Source organism: Venturia canescens, chromosome 7 (genome assembly GCF_019457755.1).
Source record: "Venturia canescens isolate UGA chromosome 7, ASM1945775v1, whole genome shotgun sequence".
Taxonomy (NCBI): domain Eukaryota; kingdom Metazoa; phylum Arthropoda; class Insecta; order Hymenoptera; family Ichneumonidae; genus Venturia; species Venturia canescens.
In genome coordinates this window covers 6,829,827-6,850,418 of record NC_057427.1, presented here as the reverse complement: position 1 = coordinate 6,850,418, position 20,592 = coordinate 6,829,827, and the positions used below count along the sequence as shown (strand labels likewise).

Here is a 20,592-nt window from a genome sequence, read left to right as displayed (position 1 = left end):
GACGAAAGGTCATTGCTTTGACCTCTCTCTCTCTCTCTCTCTTCGAATACAACACTTGCGATGAATAATGATTTTTAATTACGAATGAGGTGACGCCCGTTTTCACGGATAATAAAAACAAGTCGATAAATCCACGAGGCGTGCGCGCTATGTTCGATATTTTCTTATCGCGCGGAGGCTGAAGATTTTTTCTATCATCATCATCATCATCATTGACGAACAGCGCGAGAGAGACGGGCCTTCGTTTGTGACTGATAAATGCGATGACCTACGTGTATTCTTGCCGAGGCCCCGCTCGCTCCTTCGACGACGTGATATCGGTGCTGTTATCATTATTTTGTACGGAGACAGAGCCTCGCGTTGTTGCTGCTGCTCGGATCAAGACTCGCCTTGGACGAAAAAACGAGCGACTCTGCGTGCGCGTGTTGACGTCGTTGCGGCGCCTACGCGCTTCACGTACGCGTTTAAGAAGCTTTCAAAATTCATTTTAATCGTTACCCCAAGAATTTATTGTTCTTCCTTCGCTGAATAAATGATAATCGTTCCCTCCAACAGCCTTCTCGAGTTGTCGGACTTTTATTTCACTCCTCGTTTTTTTTTCATTTTTTTTATTTTTTCGTTCGAAAACATTTGGCCACGAGAAGTATGAGAAGGACGCTGCTTTTATCTTCACGACTCAGGCAATGTTAAATATACAAACGCGGTGCGTTTTTACGCCCCACGTGAGCTAGAAGATTCTCTCCTCCCCCCCCCCCGCCCTTTCCGCCCACCGTCGAGCTTCTCACGTTGTCCGGACACGAGAGTACACCGCAAAGAGACTCTCCGAGTTATTATTAGTACGCTTATTTCGGGTTAACTCTCTCACCGCGGGCATTATAAACTTGCATGCTTTCAATGTACACAAAAACACAGCGGCAGGCTCAGAAATGGAGGGGAAAACGAGGGGCGTTGTTTTCGAGAAGAAAAAATTGGACTTTTCTCGACTTTGCTGACCCGAATAAAGTGGGAAATGTACTTTTCCTCGGATTTTAATTCGACGCGAAATAATACGAATAACAGACGCAAATTGTATTTTTCTATCTCTCCTCATCGCATCGTCCCAGCAAAGTTGCTCTCGTGCGAGCCGATACAAAGTCGCGGTCCGTATAACAGTGCTGCAGGGCGCGCCAGAGTGTGTGCCGCGAGACGAAGAAGCATGGTACGGCGGAAAAGACGAGGTGGGCCACGATGAAATAACCGGTTTACTCTCGAGAGACCGATCTCTCTCCCGAGCAACCAAAGTACACCTTTCTTTTACACAATTCCACACTCACACGGGCGTCAGTGGCCAGGAGTGTATTTACGTGGATATTAGACAGACGCACGCGCTTTGAGATCGAAAAAGAAAGAATTTGTGGCAAGCAGCATCGCGACCGTGTCTCGAACAGTTCGTGCACGTGTGCCCGTTACTTTTTCGACGCTGCAGGTTAAGAAGTCTCCACTGTAGTTTCCTCGACCGAAGCTTCGATTCGCTGGTATTACGTGCGGGGATGAGAGTACGAAAAAGTATGAACGATGCTCAAGTTTGCAAACATTGGAGTCCGACAAAATGGGCGGGGGGGGGGGGGGGAACATCTGTAATTGACGCATTTTTTATTTCACGAAGTATCGGTGCAGATTGAAAAAGTACGAATTGGAAATTTGAGAGGGAACTAAATTGGAGAACTACTGGAATTATTGGAGGGTTTTTTGCATCATTTCGTTGGACTCCGACGTTGGAAACTTCAGCATCGTAAAGTATGAGTTAACAACAGGACGAAAACTCGTGCGAGGATGGACGAGAGTTTATTTTGATTTTCAGTTTAATCGAGTTTATTAGTTCGTTCTTGAGAGTGCGCAAGTAGCGCGAATACGGGACCCCGCGCTGTCACAGCGGCCGACCGCGAGCTGCATTCGCGCGTGTTTACATTCGAGAAGCGCGGTTTGTACGGCTGTGATCGAGGGACCGTTTCGAGGGAAAACTGAACCGCGATCTTAGTCGAAAATTCGTAAGCTCCGAACGAATGCTTCGACAGGTCGCTGTTCTCGATGCGTTTGCTCACGAGTCTGTGCGATCGTAATTGCGTGATTGTTCGAAAGATCGAGGCTCGAACGAAAAATTCGCGGGAGCTGCTGTAGCAGGGCTAAGCCCGTTCAATCGATCGGATTCTCGATCGACCGTATTTTCTACCATTTTAGAAAGCTGGCACATCAACTTTTGGATAATCGAATCGTTCAACATTTTTCGATGGACTCGAGTTGCGAAATTTCTTCGGCTTCACGTACGAAAATGTGCGTCTTTCTCTGCTGGAAGGCGGCGCAGCGGTGGGAGAAAGAGCGAGAGAGTAATAAAGCTGGATACGATGGTGAGAGAAACGGGCTCTAGATGGCAGCACAATCGCGGCGGCTCTCGACGCTCTGTATATACGAAAATAAAGGGAGTCGCTGGCACACGAACGGTTCTCGGTAACGGGGAGCGCTCGCGAGCGCTGTTGCCAAGCGGAAACGCCGGCCGAAGGGGCATCATTTTCCCTCGGAATACCCCGGGATTTCTTATTTCGTATAGTTTTCATTTTTATCTTATATTTCCTTTGTTTTTTATTTTCTCTTTTGACCAACGTCTTCGTCTATTCGACGCTACAGGTGACAAATGAAACGCGACGCTGTTATATTATATTCTTGAGAAAATCATTACTTTTTCCCTTCGTCTTTGTTCCACACCACTCCATCGTCGCATCCTTTTCGCCACGTTCTTCTCGTTTTTGTCGACTCACCCGAACCGAACTCTAATTGTAGCCTGTTTTTTTGATGACGGACAATGGGAATGGGGAGCGCATCAACATTAATACGCGTATAAAGGTGCGAATGTGTACGACGGCACACAGGAGCGATTCGATTCTCGTTACGCCGTGACGACTGATACGGAACTCTCCGAGGATCTCGTTATGGCAACTGCTGAACCAAAATAATGAACTCTGATCGCCAGCCACCCGTCCTCCCTTCACTAACCCACGCTACTCTGACCGAACGCCAGACAGAGACGACCGGAGCGAGCTCAGCGAGCTCCGGAGACGGAGAACGATTACGAATTGACTTTCTCCGACTCTCCGACGCAAATTACTCCTCCGTACGTTTATGTGCTTATTTATGTGTTTCTGTGTGTGTATGGGTATGACATTATTCACATATTTTTTTCCGATCATTATGGGAACACGTTTTTTTCAATGATCAAGTAAATGTGGGTTATTCGTGTGGGAACGGGGATGAAAGTCGTTATGGTTTTCATGATTTGAGGAGAAAAATCATTTTAACGCGCGAATACAACAATCACGGGAATGGAGCGTGACTCTCTCGCAGGTTTCGGTGACTCTCTGCTGCGACCGAATTTCGTTAAGCTTGTTTGGAGTATTCTGGGGCGAGATTTTCATACACAGGAAGCTTTGATCGAAATTTTTCGCAATACTTGGCTCCTGTGAACACTTTTGACTGTTGCGTAGACTACAGAAACATCGGAGAGGTTTCTTCCTTTTGCTAACCCAAAAGCAATCGAATTTTCGGACCGTTTCTTTTCTTCTAATAATTTTTTTGCTTCGTAGCATAATCGCGGTCAGTGCTTAATTTTCAAGAGTGTCTTTGAAGTCTGTCGTTACGAATTCACGACTGTTTAATGAGTCAATAAACTGTTTCGTCACCACTCAACGAAATTTTGATGCAACGCGACGATCAGCTGATACGACGAAACCCCATTTTTTCACTCCGCTCGCCAACCTTCGCTCGAATGACAAAGAAACTTAAACTTCGCAACGGATCTCCCTTGAAAAGTAAAAAAAAAGATTTTCGAAAGGTGATTTGATTTCTTCGTGAAACGAGTTTCTTCCAAAAGCAAAAATAATATTGGCGACTAAAAAATGCCGGCGGGAAGCGTTCAACGCCGCTCCGAGCTATCGGACGTTGCCGATCCCCTTTGCTGATACGTTATTCGACACAATGAGCCCTCGCACAACGCGCTTCGTAAAAAGTGACACGTGCAATAATCGAACAATTAGGATAATTGCGAAGCAGTGCCTGGCGCATATGAAAAGTGAAGGAAAACGAATGAGTATTCTAGCCAACTTTTGTACTTGGCTCTTCTGCCTCAACTTCAGTCCCGCGCACAAAACGCAGCCATAATAATTCGGCAATGACGGTGACCTCAGGCGAGCGGCGGGTGCGCGAGATATATCGCCAAACCGCACGAACAGCGTTGCCACATTTCTCCTCCTCGGAGTGGCCTCTCCCCGCGGCCCGCCGGCGTGCCTACGCGCTGCCGTTCCCACCGCTCGACGATAAGCCAATGTTTTTCTTCCCCACTTCTCCCCCCGACTTTATATACATCTATGGATATATTTGCGAAGCGCGGGCGCGCGCGCGCGCGTGTTCGTACGGCTTTAAAGAGCGATCTCTCGATGCGAAGGCATCCTTTAAAGCTGCTTACGACCGACTACGCGCGCGATACTTTTTATCCCTGCGAATTCATTTATTTTCTTTTTAAACCGTAGCAACAGTATTTCCACTCTTCGGCCTCATTTTTTCTTCGTGCTTTTAAGAGTTTATCGTAACGAGATAATTGGAAAAAACTTGACGCGAGAAACTCTGTGGATTTTGTAACTCTAGCGAACGGTTCGAAACTCGATGATTTTTTAATGCCGCGTCTTAAGCGATTCGTACTAACCTCGATTCGACGTTCAGCCTTATCTCTCAAATCATCCGGGTCTAATCCCGCGTTCGTCGACGCGAAATAACTCGCATAGACGCTCCTCGCCTTAAAAACACGATGAAAATCGGGCATGAGTCACTCGAGGGGCTCGATTAAACGTGCTTCTCCTCTCACGTAATTCCCTCCTCAAAATTATGTGTCATCGATTTTAATGACAAACGTGAAGAATAGCTCTCCGCAAGGAGCGGGGAGAGAATTGGAGGAAAAAATGTAGAATTTCTCCACAAATAACCGCAATGCATCTTCGTTTAAAATTCCCCCGTCGTATAATTTAACACTGGTTAACATACAATTTCATTGTACGTCGTTTTCATTGCGCATCCATTCGGGAAACGCACTCTGTTTATACTCTAGATTTGTCTAATGCGAGAGAACGTCGAGCTGGAAAGAAAATACTCCCACGTACGATGTAAGCTTCTCTCCCTCCTCTTCCTCTGTCGCTCTTTTACCAACGTCATTCGGGGCTCGACTATGGGTGCAGCGTCCATTGCCCTTTGTGTGTTAAGCACATAAGAAATGACAGAAAGAGAGAAAAAGCTGCGGGGACAGTGGCTGAAGCCCTGGCTTTCCGTCTCTGTCACGCTTCTCCTTTGTTACGCAACCGAGCGTACGAATAGTGGATATAGAAAGAGATAAATAAAATGGGCTTTCGTCAGGTGTGACGAGCCAAGAAAAATTGTGACGAGACTACGCGCCTGCGACCGAGTATTTCTTTGTTAATTTTAATTAATACGCGCGATTTTGTGGTCGACGTCTTTTTAAACGGAGCAAATGATATTCCTTCTTTTCCTCAAATGTTTATCGAGGGATTGGAAAATGTTTAATTTCACTGAGGATTCTTTGAATTTACGAGGAAATCGCACCTTTCGGCGTCTTCCAACGACGCCAGCGTGTTCGGTCTCGTTTTGACATTAAAAAAATGTCGCAATTTGAAATTTCTGTACGAATAGGTGTTTTTCGGAACGTTGAAAATGGAGGTTCCTGGTGATTTTCCACCGCGGAAAGCCTCCTACGCGAGCGTGTGTAACCTGTACAAAGAGAGTTTTAGTGCGATCTCCGTCTTCCGCAAGACGTGCCACGACGGTGGTCAGGTTGCCAGGTGCCCGGAGAAGCTCTTCAAGTACAAAGCAGGACGAGAGAAGGAAGGAGAGAAAAAAGGTTGTTAAATCTCCGAAACGTGACGGGTCTCTGCCGGTGCTCTATGCAGAGAGCAAAGATGCGTGTTTGTATGGAGAAATGGAGATGGGGAGGTTTGTGGTGCGGTGCTCGAGTGAACGAGACCGGGACAGGTATCCTGTGCACTTAAATCGAGAATTTTTCGAAAAATATGCTTCCGATGAATCTTTGGAGGAAGAATGAACTACCGGGGCGGCCACCAGGCGCAGATTATCGATGTTCGGTGAACAGGTATACTTTCGCGAATAAATATTTTCAACGAATTCACGAGAGCCCCATTATTTTCGAGGAAATGATATTTATGGCGGGGGAAGCTCGGGAGATCGGTTACTAATCCCTGAAGCTCGAGAACAAAGAAAAATTAGCCCGGCTACGCTCGAACCGAGACTTTTTTCCACGAATAATCCATCTACTTTTCGACTCGAACATGTTTTTCTTTTGAAACTACGCAATTTGGTGTAATTCGTGCAAGCTGTGGGAATGTCAATAAGCTCGCAAATGTATTACGAAAAAACAGCTCGTACTCGTATCAATAATCATAATAAGAATGAGTGTGAACGTACGCAACTTGGAACGGGGCGCGAAGCCGAGGAGCAGCGAGGTTGCCAAAGCCTGTGTGTAAATTGGTACAACACGTACACGTCGTTTGTAACGCTCATGTGTATTCGGTGCTGTGCTAACGGGGAGGAGTGAATTACGAAGATGGACGAAATTGTAGACTCTCCATCCGCGTATCTCGTGTTTTATCATGTATACGAGCAAAGCCTCTCGCGATAATGCGATCCGAGGGCTTTCCTTGGGTTAGAAAATTATACTTTCAAATCTTCGTATCTCATTGAATTTTTGGGATTTTTTTACTTCGGTTAATCTCTTCAAGGACTTGGGTAATACGCGCTGCGAATTGAACACGCTCAGGCCTCGGAATATGAAATTTTGGACGTTCGATTGTACTTTATGTGACGAGAGCAGGAAGCTTCACGGAACGGCGGTCGCCTCGATCACGAGTAAAAACGTACTAATAAATATTATATTTTTATAATTGAGGTCTAAAATTAATGAGGAAAAAAGCGAAATGGTTACGCGGGAATATGTTAAGGAATTGTGGAAAAAATTATTACATCGTTCCGCGGCAACGTCGCCTGACCGAATGACTGAACGAGTCGACGCTCGCTTGACTGGCTCATGCGTGCTCAACGCGTAGCCATGGCGGCCGAGTAGCGGCGGGGGAGCGAAATAACACCAGCAGAGGGCAACACTTTCTTGCGGTGTTGTAATTTTTGGCTCTGTCGGATAGACTGCTGTACCGACAGAACGCGCAATGACAAAATCGTGGATGAGTAAAATTGGATTTTTTTACTTCGATGGAGTGACAAAATGCCTTTAATTTCAGCAAGTTCCAGACTTTCATGAGCCATAATTCTGTCATTTTTGTATTATTTTCATCACGCGAAGGAGGTTTGATCATTTTTTTTATTGTCAATAAAATGGCGCTGTGAGCGCGAATCGACTGCAACCGACGTGTTCGTGGACACGCGACTGTCATGCATGCCAGAAATTCATCTCGTATTATAAGACACGTTTTTTCACGTAGTGTGAAGAAAAAATAATGATTCGATTGGAACAATAAAAAGGAACGAAAAAAAGTCATGTCATTCGTGAACTCACCAGTGATTGACGATGCGACTGTTGCAATTGTCGATTTAAATGTATCCACCCTTCCCAACCGTCAAGTATTCCCGATTCTCGTGCGTAATCTTGAGACAATTCAACCGACTCTTATCACTAGAACTTTTTTAATGATTGACACAACACATTTGCACTTTGATGACGAAATAACACATTTTCTTTCTTCAACACTCGCGACAACCGTTGGACATTAAAGCATAAATATATAAAATTTTTGGCATCCAGCCCGTACCGTGGATAGCAGACCCGGTCGTACCCAGTATGGCTGCGCGCGGCGCAGCCCGCGACACAACTCGACCCATGGCGCCTTCCCTTCGTCTGAAGAATACATTGCGCGCGCATTCTTAACACTCTTTACAGCCACGTACAAAAGTTGGTAATTTTTTGAATAATAAAGTCTTTGTTTTCACATATATGACACATCCCGTTTTTAAGATCACTCCAGTCGACAAGAATTCCTCAAACATAATAATGTTAAAACCATCGGCTGCATATTCTTAATTTCATATTTTTATATCATCTATTATTATTTGTTAATTTATTATCAGGATGGATACTGATTCATTTAAGGATTCATTTATAACTGGCAGCTTAGAATTTTTTAATTTAATGAAATCTGGTAACATTTTTTTTCTCATGAATTCACTACTTTTTGAAGTGGTTGTACCACGAGTGCATCTTGCAATTTATTACCTCGATTACAAAGCATTTTTACTTCGCCGGTTAGACGTATACGTCTAACCGGCAGAATGATTTTATCATTTGATAAAAAATAAAAAACTATACAGGATACACTAATTATTTACAAGTTCGGTAACATTTCCAGGCCTTTACGTGTGAAAAAGGCGCGAAAACCCGCGAAGAACGTCAAGTTTTTTTGGGTTACGTTTCAATCCCGCTCCGAAGGTTTCGTTGTGAAAACTCTAAATTTCCGTGTCTGTTTGTTGATTCTTTAAATTGTTTCTTTTCATTGATAAAATTAATTGAATTTACCTCGGATCGACGAGCTTTAACGTAGTAAAAATCCAAAGCGGACGTTACATTATCATCCACATGCGTTACACACACCGACGATACTTGAATAAATACGTATATGGACAAGAGAAAGAAAGAAATATGAACAAAAAAAAAGTTTTTCCGCGAGTTGAAGTGGGCGGGGATCGTGATAGTTGGGACGCACTCCGCTTAGGCCACTTCGAGTATAGCAGCACCGTACGCGTCAAGAAGCAACGCGGTGTGCGTCTGAAAAATCTCTTACGATATATCATGGGCTTTTTGAAAGTAACTTGGCGTTTATCACGCAGTATTTATGCCAACGAGACGAATAAAAAGCGTGAAAATTCGACAGTGAAATAGCGAGTCTATTAGTCGACTACGAAACGATAAACCTTCGCTTGAACTTGTTTATTTAATTTTGTTCATACGTTTCAAATGATATTACGTGCGCGTGATGAATTATTTGAACAGTGTCGTCGCAGGCGGTGGAGTGGCTGGTGATGCTGGCTTGCAATTGAACAATGTCGAAGTTTTGTATACGAAAGTTCAAAGAGTTTATGTGAAACCACAACACAAGGAGGAGAGACAACGCGAACTTCGGGTTAACGTAGAAATTCACGCGGGTTTGAGTCCGGTCTGTCGTAAGGTTTGTATTGTTAAAAATATAAAAAAATTCAAAAAGACCATGAAATAAAATTGACCTAACGTCATCGCGCGTTTAACCTCGACTATTTTTGATAGCAAGTTTTTTCGCTCCAAATTTCACAGAGTTTGTGCGTTCTTCTTTCGGATGACGAAGATCCCTGCTTTCTCTATTCTCTTCTAATAACAGAGGACGATTTCAAAATCCTCAAAGCTCAGCAGGGTCTTCTGGTCGATTTTGACAATTTTGCAACCCAATTGATATGTCTCCTGGAACAATGTCTTGCGGCTGGACCGACGATATCGAAAACAACACCAAAATTCCTCCTGATACTGGCTGAAGAATCCAACGATTGGATCTGCAAACTCGTAGAAACCAATAATTTTAAACACTTGTGCCATTTGAGCTTGAATATTGCTCCAGCTAGTGATTCTGACCTTAAAACTCACATGGCCATGAAGATCAAACAGCTGAAGGAAAATTTGGCCAATAAAAGCAGAGAAGTTGCCAACCTCGAATCTAGCCTTGGCGTTTTGAACTCTAATCTCGAAATTAAAAACAAGGAACTTGATAAATTGGAACAAAAATACTCGGCGGAAAAAAGTCGGATGGAAATGTCCTCTACACATCAAATTACCATCGAGAAGGACAGGTAAAGTGAAGAAAATGAATGAAAACTTTTTTCATCGGTTTTCCCGTACATGTTTCTGTTTCATGCCAGAGATGAGAAATGCTACATGTTGAGAGTTTCATTGTTAGAAATTGAAAATAATTAAGATTACTCATTTCTTATTTTCTCTTTCAGATTATCGCAAGCAAAGTTGGAGTGGCAACGTCAGAGCGATATAGAGAGGCTAGAGCTTGAAAGAAAGCATACTGAAGTATTAAACAATCTACACACGGAGTTAGCTGAATTGAGAGCTCAGAACATGACCTACAAGGACAAACAGTCTTATCTGGAAGCAACGAACAAGGAGCAAATGAAACAGTTACAAAATCTTGAAAAAGAATTGAATGTGGCACAGCGTGATTTAGCGCAATTGAAGAAACAAAATGCAAAACTCGATTCAGATTATCACGAGAGGGACAAGACTGTGAATTCGTTGAGAACTCGCGTGGCGGTTCTCGAACAAGAGCTCAAGGACAAAACAATTTTGATCAACAAACACGGAGAAATGTTGAAAACTGCTAAAGAACAGAAACAACATTTGGACGAACTTCTTGCTGAGAGAGAATCCCAGTTGCAACGTAAACAAAACAGCTTGAAGAATCTCGGTGATGAACTCATGAAAGCAAACGAAATATTGACGAAAATGCAAAACGAGCTTGCCTCAACAAAATCAAAATTAAAATTACGCACCAGCATTGCGCTCGAACAAGAACGACTTCTCGAAACTAAACAAAAAGAAATTTCACAGTTGGAAAGTAAAATCGAAAGTTTGGCTAAAGAGGCGAAAGACGAGAGAACAGAAGTCGATACACTGAAAGAGCAAATCAAAACTCTGCAAAATCTCATTGAAGACAAAGACAAGACGATTAAAAATAATGATAATGGTAAAATTACGTTTTTTATCAATTTTTTTGAAAATTCGATTATTGACACTTTTATCAGGAGCTCCCGAAACTGCTCTTTTGAGAATCGTGGTTTCTCTCCGTTTGAATAATTTTGTTGTGAATTACTCGTAGAGAGCGATTTTAGAAACTGTCTTTAGATTTTTAAGCAAACTAACTCATGTTCTCTAATTTCTCTGGTCATTCAATCATATTCGTCAAGTGACGAGCCATTCTGTCATCTGTATAAGTTTTTGGAACCGGTGCACAGAATTCCTAAACTTCATCTGCATAAAAAAGAGTTTATCACGACACAAATGAAATGACCAAATGACCAAAATAAAAATTTCGAAATTGTTGTTACCTTTGTTAAATAAAATGTATTTGTTTCAGTAATAAGCTGGTTAAATCGTCGATTAGCGGATGGTCAATCGCCGTTACAGAGTGCAGCAACACCAGCACCGATAACAGCACCTTCGATAGTACAATTGACGTTGCCCCGAGCGAATCGTTTCTTTCCAAACAAATTTGAGACTCGTACGCCAGCGCCAGTATCGAATCAATCGAGTATACCGATGTCAGGTTTGCCGTTGAGAAATCCAATAGTACAAAATCCTAATATAAATCAAACGGCGAGAACGACGGGACGATCGATGGGTGTCGGTATCGTTGATGGTACGACACCGAGCTTAGGAAATTTCAACAAAACTGGACAGATAACGAGTACGAGTACACCGATGGATCGATTGAATGGATTTACGAATAAATTACCGAGCAGCGGTGGTGGCGGATCCGGAGCAGCCTCGATGCCGGCTATTATCGAGAACAATAATATGCCAGTATCTTCGTCGAATAGTAGTACAAAGCCTAAAAGCGCGAGTGGACTCATGCAAGGCGGACTGAGAAGAGCCGTTATGGATAAGCCGCTATTGCCATCCTCCTATTTTCCAAAATCTCTTCATTAATCATGCCATCGTCTATTTCTATGATTTTTAATGTTACTTCAATGAAATCGTGGATTAAAAAATGCAAATTGAGGAGACAAAATTCGAGCCCGAGTGACATAACGTACCTTAGAAAATTGTCATTTTTTTTTATTTCCATCCTCCACGATCTCTGTACGGTACTTTGGTGGAGGATGACTCAAATTTTAAGCGAGACTGCGAACAGGAGCAATTGACTTTCGGAATTGTAACTCCGTCTCCTGCTATATCTTCTTTATTATTACGTCCTACGATAGATAACTAGAACAACAGTATTAAAGTAATTATTACATGAAATAAGACATTTAAATATTTAGTACACGACGTAATCTATTTTTTACTACCGTCTTTGTTCTTTTTCTTCCATATTTGTATATAAAAACATTTCAATAGAAAATCATATTGTACAAGAGACTTTTATATGTAAAAATTTATTTCGTTTTTCTGTCAATACGATTAGATCGTAAACGCAGACAACCTTTCAACTCGGTCTTCCAACCCTAGATATACAAATTCACCTCCAATGTACAAGTTCCAATTTTCTTTTCCGTTTCCTACATAATGTACACGTTTGTTTGTTTGTTTCATAAAATACTGTAATCGTCTCGCGATTTGTATCGTCGTGTATTTCCTCGAAAGGAAAAACTCGACTGAACGAATAATTTTTAAATTGCGCTGCTCGATGGGACCGCCTGTGCATCGCTGTTGACAAAATCGACGTCGTCAATCTCAGGCGGTGGTCGATCCACTCGCTTACGCCTGCGTTTGCATTTCGGACAAGGCTTGCTGGAGCTCAGACAATCCGCGTGGAATACAGCGTTGCAAGCGTTACACTGCAAGGTATAATAATGCATGCTCGTTAAAATCGTTGATCGAATTATCCTCGCTCGATAGTTGTGTTAACATTTTTTTTAACTTACCCTGTAGGTCGATTCCATGTCGAAGGGATAAATGACTTTGGGATTGTTGCAGACTTCGCAGATGAAACCTTTTTGGCTACAGAGCCAGCAGTTGAGAACGTGTTGTCTGGCCAATTCAACGATCTTTTGAAGTTGTTGGGCCAGTGCGCCCGACGGGACGTCGAGGAGATCGGAGACCGAGTACTGATGAACGTGCTCGTAAAGATATTCGCGGGGTGCGACCCTCTTCTGGAGAGATTCGATGACAGGCTCTCGACAAGTGAAGAGATAAGCTCGCAGTAAATTGAGGCGTATTCTCAACGACTGTAATTGCGCCATGCTATCGACCGCCGTGTAAATACGTGGATTGAGGGTTTTGAGATTGAGCAAAGTCGGACAATCGGTCAGATACTTGGCGACGCGACGACAAACCGGATATTGCTTCAAATCCCAATTGTGGATGATCCTCGACGGTATGAAAAATTCTTCGTTCGCCATGCAAGTTGCGCAGTAATAATTACCGCTGAACGAACAAACGTGCGCTTTCGAAAAGGTCATTCCAATCGGATGAGCGCAGTCGAAACAGCTGTAATTCTGCACGTCCAAACCTTTCTCTTGTGGTAAAATTCCTATTTGATCTTCCAGATTATCCAGTACCTGAACAGAGCATTATTTCAATTGAACATAAATTGTTATTGAAGCAATTCGAGAGGGGACAATACTTGTGGCTTCTGACAGCTGAAATTTGGTTAAAATCGGGCCTGAATCGATTGTCGTCGCTTTGAGAGGATCTTACAGTGCTGGAGCAGTGAAGTGGGGTCAAAGCGATGGAATGGATACGAAAGAGTTTACACGGAGAACAAATGAAAATAGGAAATAGTGAACAGGTGAGATTCGTATTGACTGAAATCTAAAGATTGTACCTTGATTTCCGGTTTCGGTTTTGGTTCGCTTTTAACAGGTTCTTCTCCGTTGTTATACTTGTCGAGGAATTCATCGAGATCGGGTGAAGTCGTATATCCGGTGGGACGATAGCTCTTGATGAGAGCATCGTAAGTGCTACCCTCGCCAGGTGTTTTCACAGAAGTTTGAGAGATTACCGAGGCAGTCATCGAAGATTCACCGTCCTCCAACGAAGTGGACCATCCCGGTCGACCGACTAACGAATTGCCGATCGTTCCGAGTCCGGCGACATCGAGTTTTTCAATGTCCTTCGCTATTTCGGGCTCATCGGAAGTGTCTCCATTTTTCGTAGTCTCGTTCTCGGAGCTCAAAATTTCATTGTCTCTCGTTGAGGCCCGTTCGGATTCTTCGTTGATCGTTTCACGGCTACCGGCCAGTTCTGCCAGCACTTTTTCCCTACTTTTGATACTTTTACTCGCGGAGGGAAGCGCCTCGTCCGTCCTAATTTCCTCTTCTTTTCTCTTTTTGAGCCTATAAACTTTGGCAGCGGGTCGAGCGCTCGGAGAATTATTTTCGCGGGCACCTGCACCCGGCGAGTCGTCGACGTCTCGCTTCAATATCATTTTGAAAGCGTCGTCTTCGCTGAAGCTGGAAATATTGTTGAGCATCGATTGGGACGAATTGAAGGAGCTCAAGCTCCCGATCGAACTGGCGGTTTCGATGTCCTCGATATTGTCGTTCGCTGAGACGTCGCTTATTATCGTTTTGGCTATATCGACGGCGCTGAAAACGGGACACGATTTCATCGGGGGTGCCCAAATCGCTGCCATGAGAAGAGGCGTGTTCGACCAAAAGTTCAGGAGGCTGCTGTTACAAGCGAGCTCGAAGTTCACGTAATCCAAGCTCTCGACGAGACGCTGAGCTACGTCAACGAGATCAGGATCTCTTATGAAAGCCGCTCTCTCGTAGTAAGGCTTCAGGGCAGAATTGTCACGGCGTATAGAGGCGAGGTAACTCGAGAGTAATCCTTGGTTCATGGCCAAACGAATCCAAGCTCTGCAGTAGCCCACTTCGCTCGTTATTTGTGACATCCCTTGAATCTGATCTATTATTTCTCGATGGGAAAATACCAACAGCGGACCCCAGAAACTCGGTTGCGGCATTGCCTCGAAGTCAGGACCGCTCAACACTTCCGTCACTCTATTCAACAGACTGTCCTTCAAGCCATGGAGAAAGATCGCCTCCAGCACCGAACAGAGCGTCATCGACTCGTCGCAGTTTCCAACCGGCATGCCCTCGCTCGCCCCAGCTGTTCCCTGCATCTCCATCACGCTCAAATTCAGTTGCTTCTGCAGAGAATCCTTCACCACATTGTTTCGTCTGCTTGTCCTCGAATGAACCCTCTTCAGAAAGGTATTCATCTTCGGATATTTTATTTTTACACTTTTTCTGATAACTCCGATCTACGAATTCTCTACACCTGATCGTCATGGCTCACCTAAGCATCTGTTTCCTATTTTTTAGCTGGAACAAAAAAACGCATTTCTCCGCATGATGACAATTGAGGAGTGCAAGGCTCAAGGGCATTCAATGAGAATCCCCTCAAAATGGACACACAAACGTCGCGGTTTTGGGATTCTCTTTTTTCCTGAATACTTCAGAACAAACAGCTGCTTTCAACAGACTATGACTAACACTCCAGGCTAGCTTTCTTGAGCAGTTGAGAGAGATAATCATCTTCTATTTGGCGTCGTTATCTGCCACGAGTGCTACATACGCAGTTTCTTTTTGACGAATTGACACTTGTTCTAACACAAACCAAATGGCCAAAAATTATTTTTTTTCTTCGTTCAACTGGAAGCAATTGCGATATTTCTAAAACGCAAATGAAACGTAATTCAAAGAATTGGCATTTTATTTTTGCAAAGATCAATCAGTAGGTCGATGGGAATTGAAGTTAAACAAAAGATTGGGGTCCTTTTCAATGTCATTGTGGACTCATGTTCGGAAAAAAGGTAACAAGGATCTGCAGCTGAATTTATTATGTTTTTTCTTTTTGTCAACTGTCCCCCGACCACCATTCAGCATCCACCGACAAAAACCTTCGATTGAGTGTCTGTCAAAATCTGGTGTCTTCTTATTTCAGGTCTTTGTGTACGAACGTTCTCAGTACGATTTTATAGCATCGGAAGTGAATACTCGAGGCATAGAGGGACTGTCGAAACTCGAGTTGAACCTTTTCTTCTCGCCTTGGATGGCAGTGCACCAGGGAAAGATACTGACAGCGAGTGGAAACCAAACGGTCGAAGCTTGGGCAGCTCAAAATCTTGTAGCTCCAGAAATTCCGACCTCGGATGACAGTACGGACCAGATTCATTCTCTGAATGGTGCTTCGCCCAACGATTGGATAGCAGAGCACCTTCTACATCCAAGCACACCAATTTTGCTACCGAGTCTCATACAGCTTCACAAAAACAAAACGTTGTCGCAGACACTCGGTAATCTTCTTCTGGACGAAGCTTTTCTCGCGTTGCGTCTTGAAATTTTGTCCTCTCACATTCAAAATACCCAAGATACGGTATCTCAAAAAACGTGACTCATAATACCAATTTATGTAAAATCAAAGTTTTTCGACTAAAAATTGTGAACCATTGAAGAATCTGTGTCTGCATTACTCTTTGATTTTGCCAATGAATTTTATACAAGATATCACTTCGAAACTCCGTAACAAATTTTCTCAACCGTCGATGTTATAATAAATATCTCTCAAATAACCACCCTGTTCATGCTGCACAATCACGTACAATTTCAGATTACAAAATTCAGTTGTAGAGTACGAATGCGTGTCACATAAACTCGGCTCGAATTTTCAATTCACCGTTTGACCAATTACACAAAAACTCCTTTTCGTAATCGATCGTATTCACGATAGAAAGATACGGACTGATCTTTTTTAAAAAAAAGTCCAAAAAGTCGACTCATTTTTTACTAGATTATGTAAGTCCTGTAGAGCAATTGATTTCGATTGATTATTTTCTCGAACGATCGTATTAGACGTCAGTTATCAGCATCAAATTATAAATTCATTATTTGTCTAATTTCAATAATTTCTAACGATAAGTATTTCTGCTTTGCATACTGACACAGAACGGTCGCAACTTAACTTAGTAGATCAATTCAAAACCGACCACGAAAACACGTGTCTCTACTTCGAAAATCAAACAAAAGTGAAGAAAAAATTTGATATTCTCATTATCCAGATAAATAGGTTTGCTGATTACACGCTCATCGAATATACGTGAGGCCACTCAGGCGAGAAAATAAAATTGCTGTAATAATATTCATCAAGTGTTCTCTGTTCATTAATATTCACAAAAATGGTATAAAACTGAGAATATTTTTAAGTGTCCGTTCAGTTTGGCAGGTGAAGTTGAAATGGGCAAAATCGTGAATTTTTAAATTCGTCGCTCCTTTGCACAAAACGTCATTTTGTAAGAATAAAATCCATTTCTTCTCGTGGCTCGTTGATAAAAATTCAAGTTAAAATGGCAAAAATGCTGCGAGAAATATCAGAAAAAAATGGAGAAACATGGACTCGTAGTCCCACTCTGCTGCTGCTGCTCGTATTAACAGCGACGATGAGCAACGTCGAGAGCGTAGCTGTGAAACCGCAATTGGGTGACTCCGTAGCAGTATTCGGTGGTTTCCAACATCTCGACGAATTCATGAGAAGTTTCATACACAGGGGCGAGGACGCGATAAAGCCTTATAGTGGAGAAAGAGTGAACGTTTTTAAAAACGTATTGGCCGAGTCGAAGCCTTCGAGGGAGCAAAGAACTTCGACATTCTCAACTAGAAAAATTCAAATTAAATTATGCGGCGACGTCGATGCTCTGCTGAAAACGTACTTCAGCAATTTCTACATCGAAGGGATGCACAAACCTTGGCGCGCTCTCACCGAAGATTGGTCCGCAGCTGCGACCGCTGAGCGTTTGGGTATAGACGCTTCCTACCTCACGAGTGATTACTTCTTCGGCCTTCTCAGAATCGCAAGAGGACGTGACAGTCAAAAAATAGACGATTCGCGTGGTTCCATGAACGTTAAGGACGACGTTGTCGTGGCAGTAAAAGACCTCGTTACTGATGGGATATCTGGTTTTGCCGAAATTTTGTCCGAATACGGTTCACATTACGTCACTTCTTACACTACTGGAAATTCCCTTTACCAGGTGAGACAATTGATATGAGAATCGTTTGAAAAATTTTCTCGAGGTATGCCAATTCTCCCGAATTATTTTGCCAAATGGCATCTTAATCCTGGACCTGTACAACGAGCTCGAAAATTACCACGATATTGCCAATACGAATGCAGCAGCCTTAGAGCCAATATCACCAGACCTTTAGTTCTCTAGTCACCGCGAAAAGTTACTTCAAACTATAAAAAGTTATCTTGATTTCTTTCGTTTTCTCTGAACTGTCTGGACGTAGATGAAAATTTCATAAAAACGTTTACCATCGAAATGTATGGCACGTTATTCCAGTGAGAATGTACATGAGTACGAATCTCTTCTATTCAACGACTTTGAAACGAAAATTGACAGTAACAATGTTGCTCGGCAGGTCATTTGGACCTCCTCTGGGAATACACACACTGGGAAGTTTCCAAGATATTCTTAATACGTTTTTCAACAGCCAAAAATTCCCATCCAAACAGTGTGCCTTAAAGTCATCCACAAGAACAGAAGCTTTTTTGTTCTTCTGGTATATCGTTAGTTTGTCAACAACGATTTATAATTTATCAACGAACTATTTCAGGTCTTTGTGTACAAACGTTCTCAGTACGATTTTATAGCATCGGAAGTGAATACTCGAGGCATAGAGGGACTGTCGAAACTCGAGTTGAACCTTTTCTTCTCGCCTTGGATGGCAGTGCACCAGGGAAAGATACTGACGGCGAGTGGAAACCAAACGGTTGAAGCTTGGGCAGCTCAAAATCTTGTAGCTACAGAAATTCCGACCTCGGATGACAGTACGGACCAGATTCATTCTCTGAATGGTGCTTCGCCCAACGATTGGATAGCAGAGCACCTTCTACATCCAAGCACACCAATTTCGCTACCGAGTCTCATACAGCTTCACAAAAACAAAACGTTGTCGCAGACACTCGGTAATCTTCTTCTGGACGAAGCTTTGCTCGCGTTGCGTCTTAAAATTTTATCCTTTCCCATTGGAGATACCGAAAATAGCGATTTACTCCAGAAATACTGTTTACTTTATCTCCAGGAACGTGATCCATAAAACCAACACACCGATCCTGGTGTAATTTATGGCTCAAATAATCGATGAATGGATCGTTTGGAAAGATCCTGCTTTTTTAATATTTTCCTGTTTATACTTGGAACTATTGAATTCTCCTTCCAGCTGTGAACTATGAAAAATGTGTTTTTAATTTTTTTTTTTTTTTTTCATTCATTCATTCATTTCTACCAATGAATTATAAAGTACAGAATAAAATCAGTTTGAAACTCAGCTAAATCTTGTGATCAATTCTCCTATTTACTTTACCTTAAAAAACCATGCTGTGCAAACTTCATGATCGAAAATAAGAAATGAATTCAAAACTCAACGATTGAAGAATCAGAGAAGGAACTTAATAATTATATAAAGCAACCTTTTCTGTCTACGATACAGAAAGTTACGTGTTTCAGCAACTGTTGAAAAAAGTAGTAATGGGGTGTACTCGAAAAAGCACTTTTAAATCCTCGGACTGAAAAGTGCACTAAAAAAGCACTTTCAACTTTTAGGATTTAAAAATGCTCTTCCTGGCACAGAGAAACGCATTCTAAGATTTTAAAAAGGAAGAATACCACAAGTGAAGAAAAAGACAGGAGGAGCCGAATGTAACTTCCAGTGTTAGCATAGCTCGAACCATCGGTCAAAGAGAAATATAGCTAGACATCTGGCTCTCTAAAAAATACCAGCGAGTACCGGTCGTGCTTAAAACGTTGAATCAAACAAATCCTAAATAAACAATTTTTCAAAATTCTGAGTATACACCTGGCACAAATACTCTCTTCCTTCAAATAAGAATCAAATAAAAAATATGTGTGCTTAGTCATAGTATTCTAACCTGTTAAGGATAACGAATTTGAATAGGAATGAGTATGCAATGAGAGAAATGTTTCATGACAGTTTTGAAAATTTTTGCTAGTACGGTAAAAATAAACTGATTGAATACTAATTTGTAAAATACTAGTTTTTATTTTTTGAAGAATAAAAAAAGAAAAGATTGTATGATTGTTTAAGCTCTTTTGGGTACCACATAGAGTATTTTTAACAATATAAAGGCATGTATTCTGAAATGGGAGTGATTACTCAATTTATTTATTTTCCGAGAATAATAATATTAGAGAAACTAAACAGAGGATGAGATTGCGTAAATCAAAATATTCGTGAATTCTTCGTGGCTAACCCACTGTCGTTATCTTGAAACTCTTTAGACAATGATGATGGATCGTGTTATTTGTAATTTTATGCGTTCTTACCGTTGTTATGTCTCGCAGGCGAGACCTGAATATTGCAGGAGAGGTTAGGTCCTTCAGTCTCTGTGATGGTAGGCATATCGTCGATCGAAAATTAATCGCTACAATATTAAAAAAGAAACACTCGCGAATGGTTTATTAAAACGACGTGTAATTCACATCGTTGGAAATTAACAATGTGTTTGTCACTATATATTTTTCAACTTCGCATTAAGTAAGCGTTCATACTTTTAAATTGGTAAAGAATTGAGACGATTAAGCCTAATATACGTCTCGTTTTTATTTAGAAAGTCATTGCGATGACGAGAACGTCATCGTTGTCACGGAAAGTTATGACTGAACGGACTATAAATACCACGACACGACACGACCACTGCATCTAAACATGAGAAGCGCGCATGTCACATATGTGTTTTTTCAACACCGTGCGCGCGACAGC

The 20,592-nt window shown here is 42.2% G+C and overlaps 4 protein-coding genes across 6 annotated transcripts in view; 2 read left to right on the top strand and 2 right to left on the bottom strand.

Moving 5' to 3' along the window:
• Positions 1 to 8,706, bottom strand: part of Ipk1 (Inositol phosphate kinase 1) — a 36,009-nt gene extending 27,303 nt beyond the window's left edge. For all 3 annotated transcript variants that reach the window (XM_043422993.1, XM_043422995.1, XM_043422996.1), the window contains exon 1: positions 7,616 to 8,706. The gene's annotated coding sequence lies outside the window, so the exon portion shown is untranslated. The remainder of the gene's footprint in view (positions 1 to 7,615) is intronic.
• A 136-nt stretch (positions 8,707 to 8,842) lies between these two features.
• LOC122412963 (Spindle assembly abnormal 6) lies at positions 8,843 to 12,223 on the top strand. Its single transcript, XM_043422987.1, has 4 exons — positions 8,843 to 9,278; positions 9,401 to 9,927; positions 10,081 to 10,829; positions 11,220 to 12,223. The coding sequence occupies exons 1-4, from the start codon at positions 9,087 to 9,089 to the stop codon at positions 11,789 to 11,791; spliced, it is 2,040 nt and encodes a 679-aa protein (XP_043278922.1). The 5' UTR covers positions 8,843 to 9,086; the 3' UTR covers positions 11,792 to 12,223.
• Position 12,224: 1 nt separating this feature from the next.
• Positions 12,225 to 20,505, bottom strand: Plekhm1 (Pleckstrin homology and RUN domain containing M1). The gene is made up of 4 exons (XM_043422986.1): positions 20,157 to 20,505; positions 13,632 to 15,135; positions 12,730 to 13,365; positions 12,225 to 12,642 (listed from the first exon to the last, which is right to left on the bottom strand). Exons 2-4 carry the CDS (start codon positions 15,030 to 15,032, stop codon positions 12,475 to 12,477), a joined length of 2,205 nt encoding a protein of 734 aa, XP_043278921.1. The 5' UTR covers positions 15,033 to 15,135; positions 20,157 to 20,505; the 3' UTR covers positions 12,225 to 12,474.
• LOC122412969 (torso-like protein) lies at positions 15,443 to 19,821 on the top strand. Its single transcript, XM_043422999.1, has 3 exons — positions 15,443 to 15,626; positions 15,758 to 17,840; positions 18,427 to 19,821. Exons 2-3 carry the CDS (start codon positions 17,157 to 17,159, stop codon positions 18,907 to 18,909), a joined length of 1,167 nt encoding a protein of 388 aa, XP_043278934.1. The 5' UTR covers positions 15,443 to 15,626; positions 15,758 to 17,156; the 3' UTR covers positions 18,910 to 19,821.
• Positions 20,506 to 20,592: the final 87 nt, after the last annotated feature.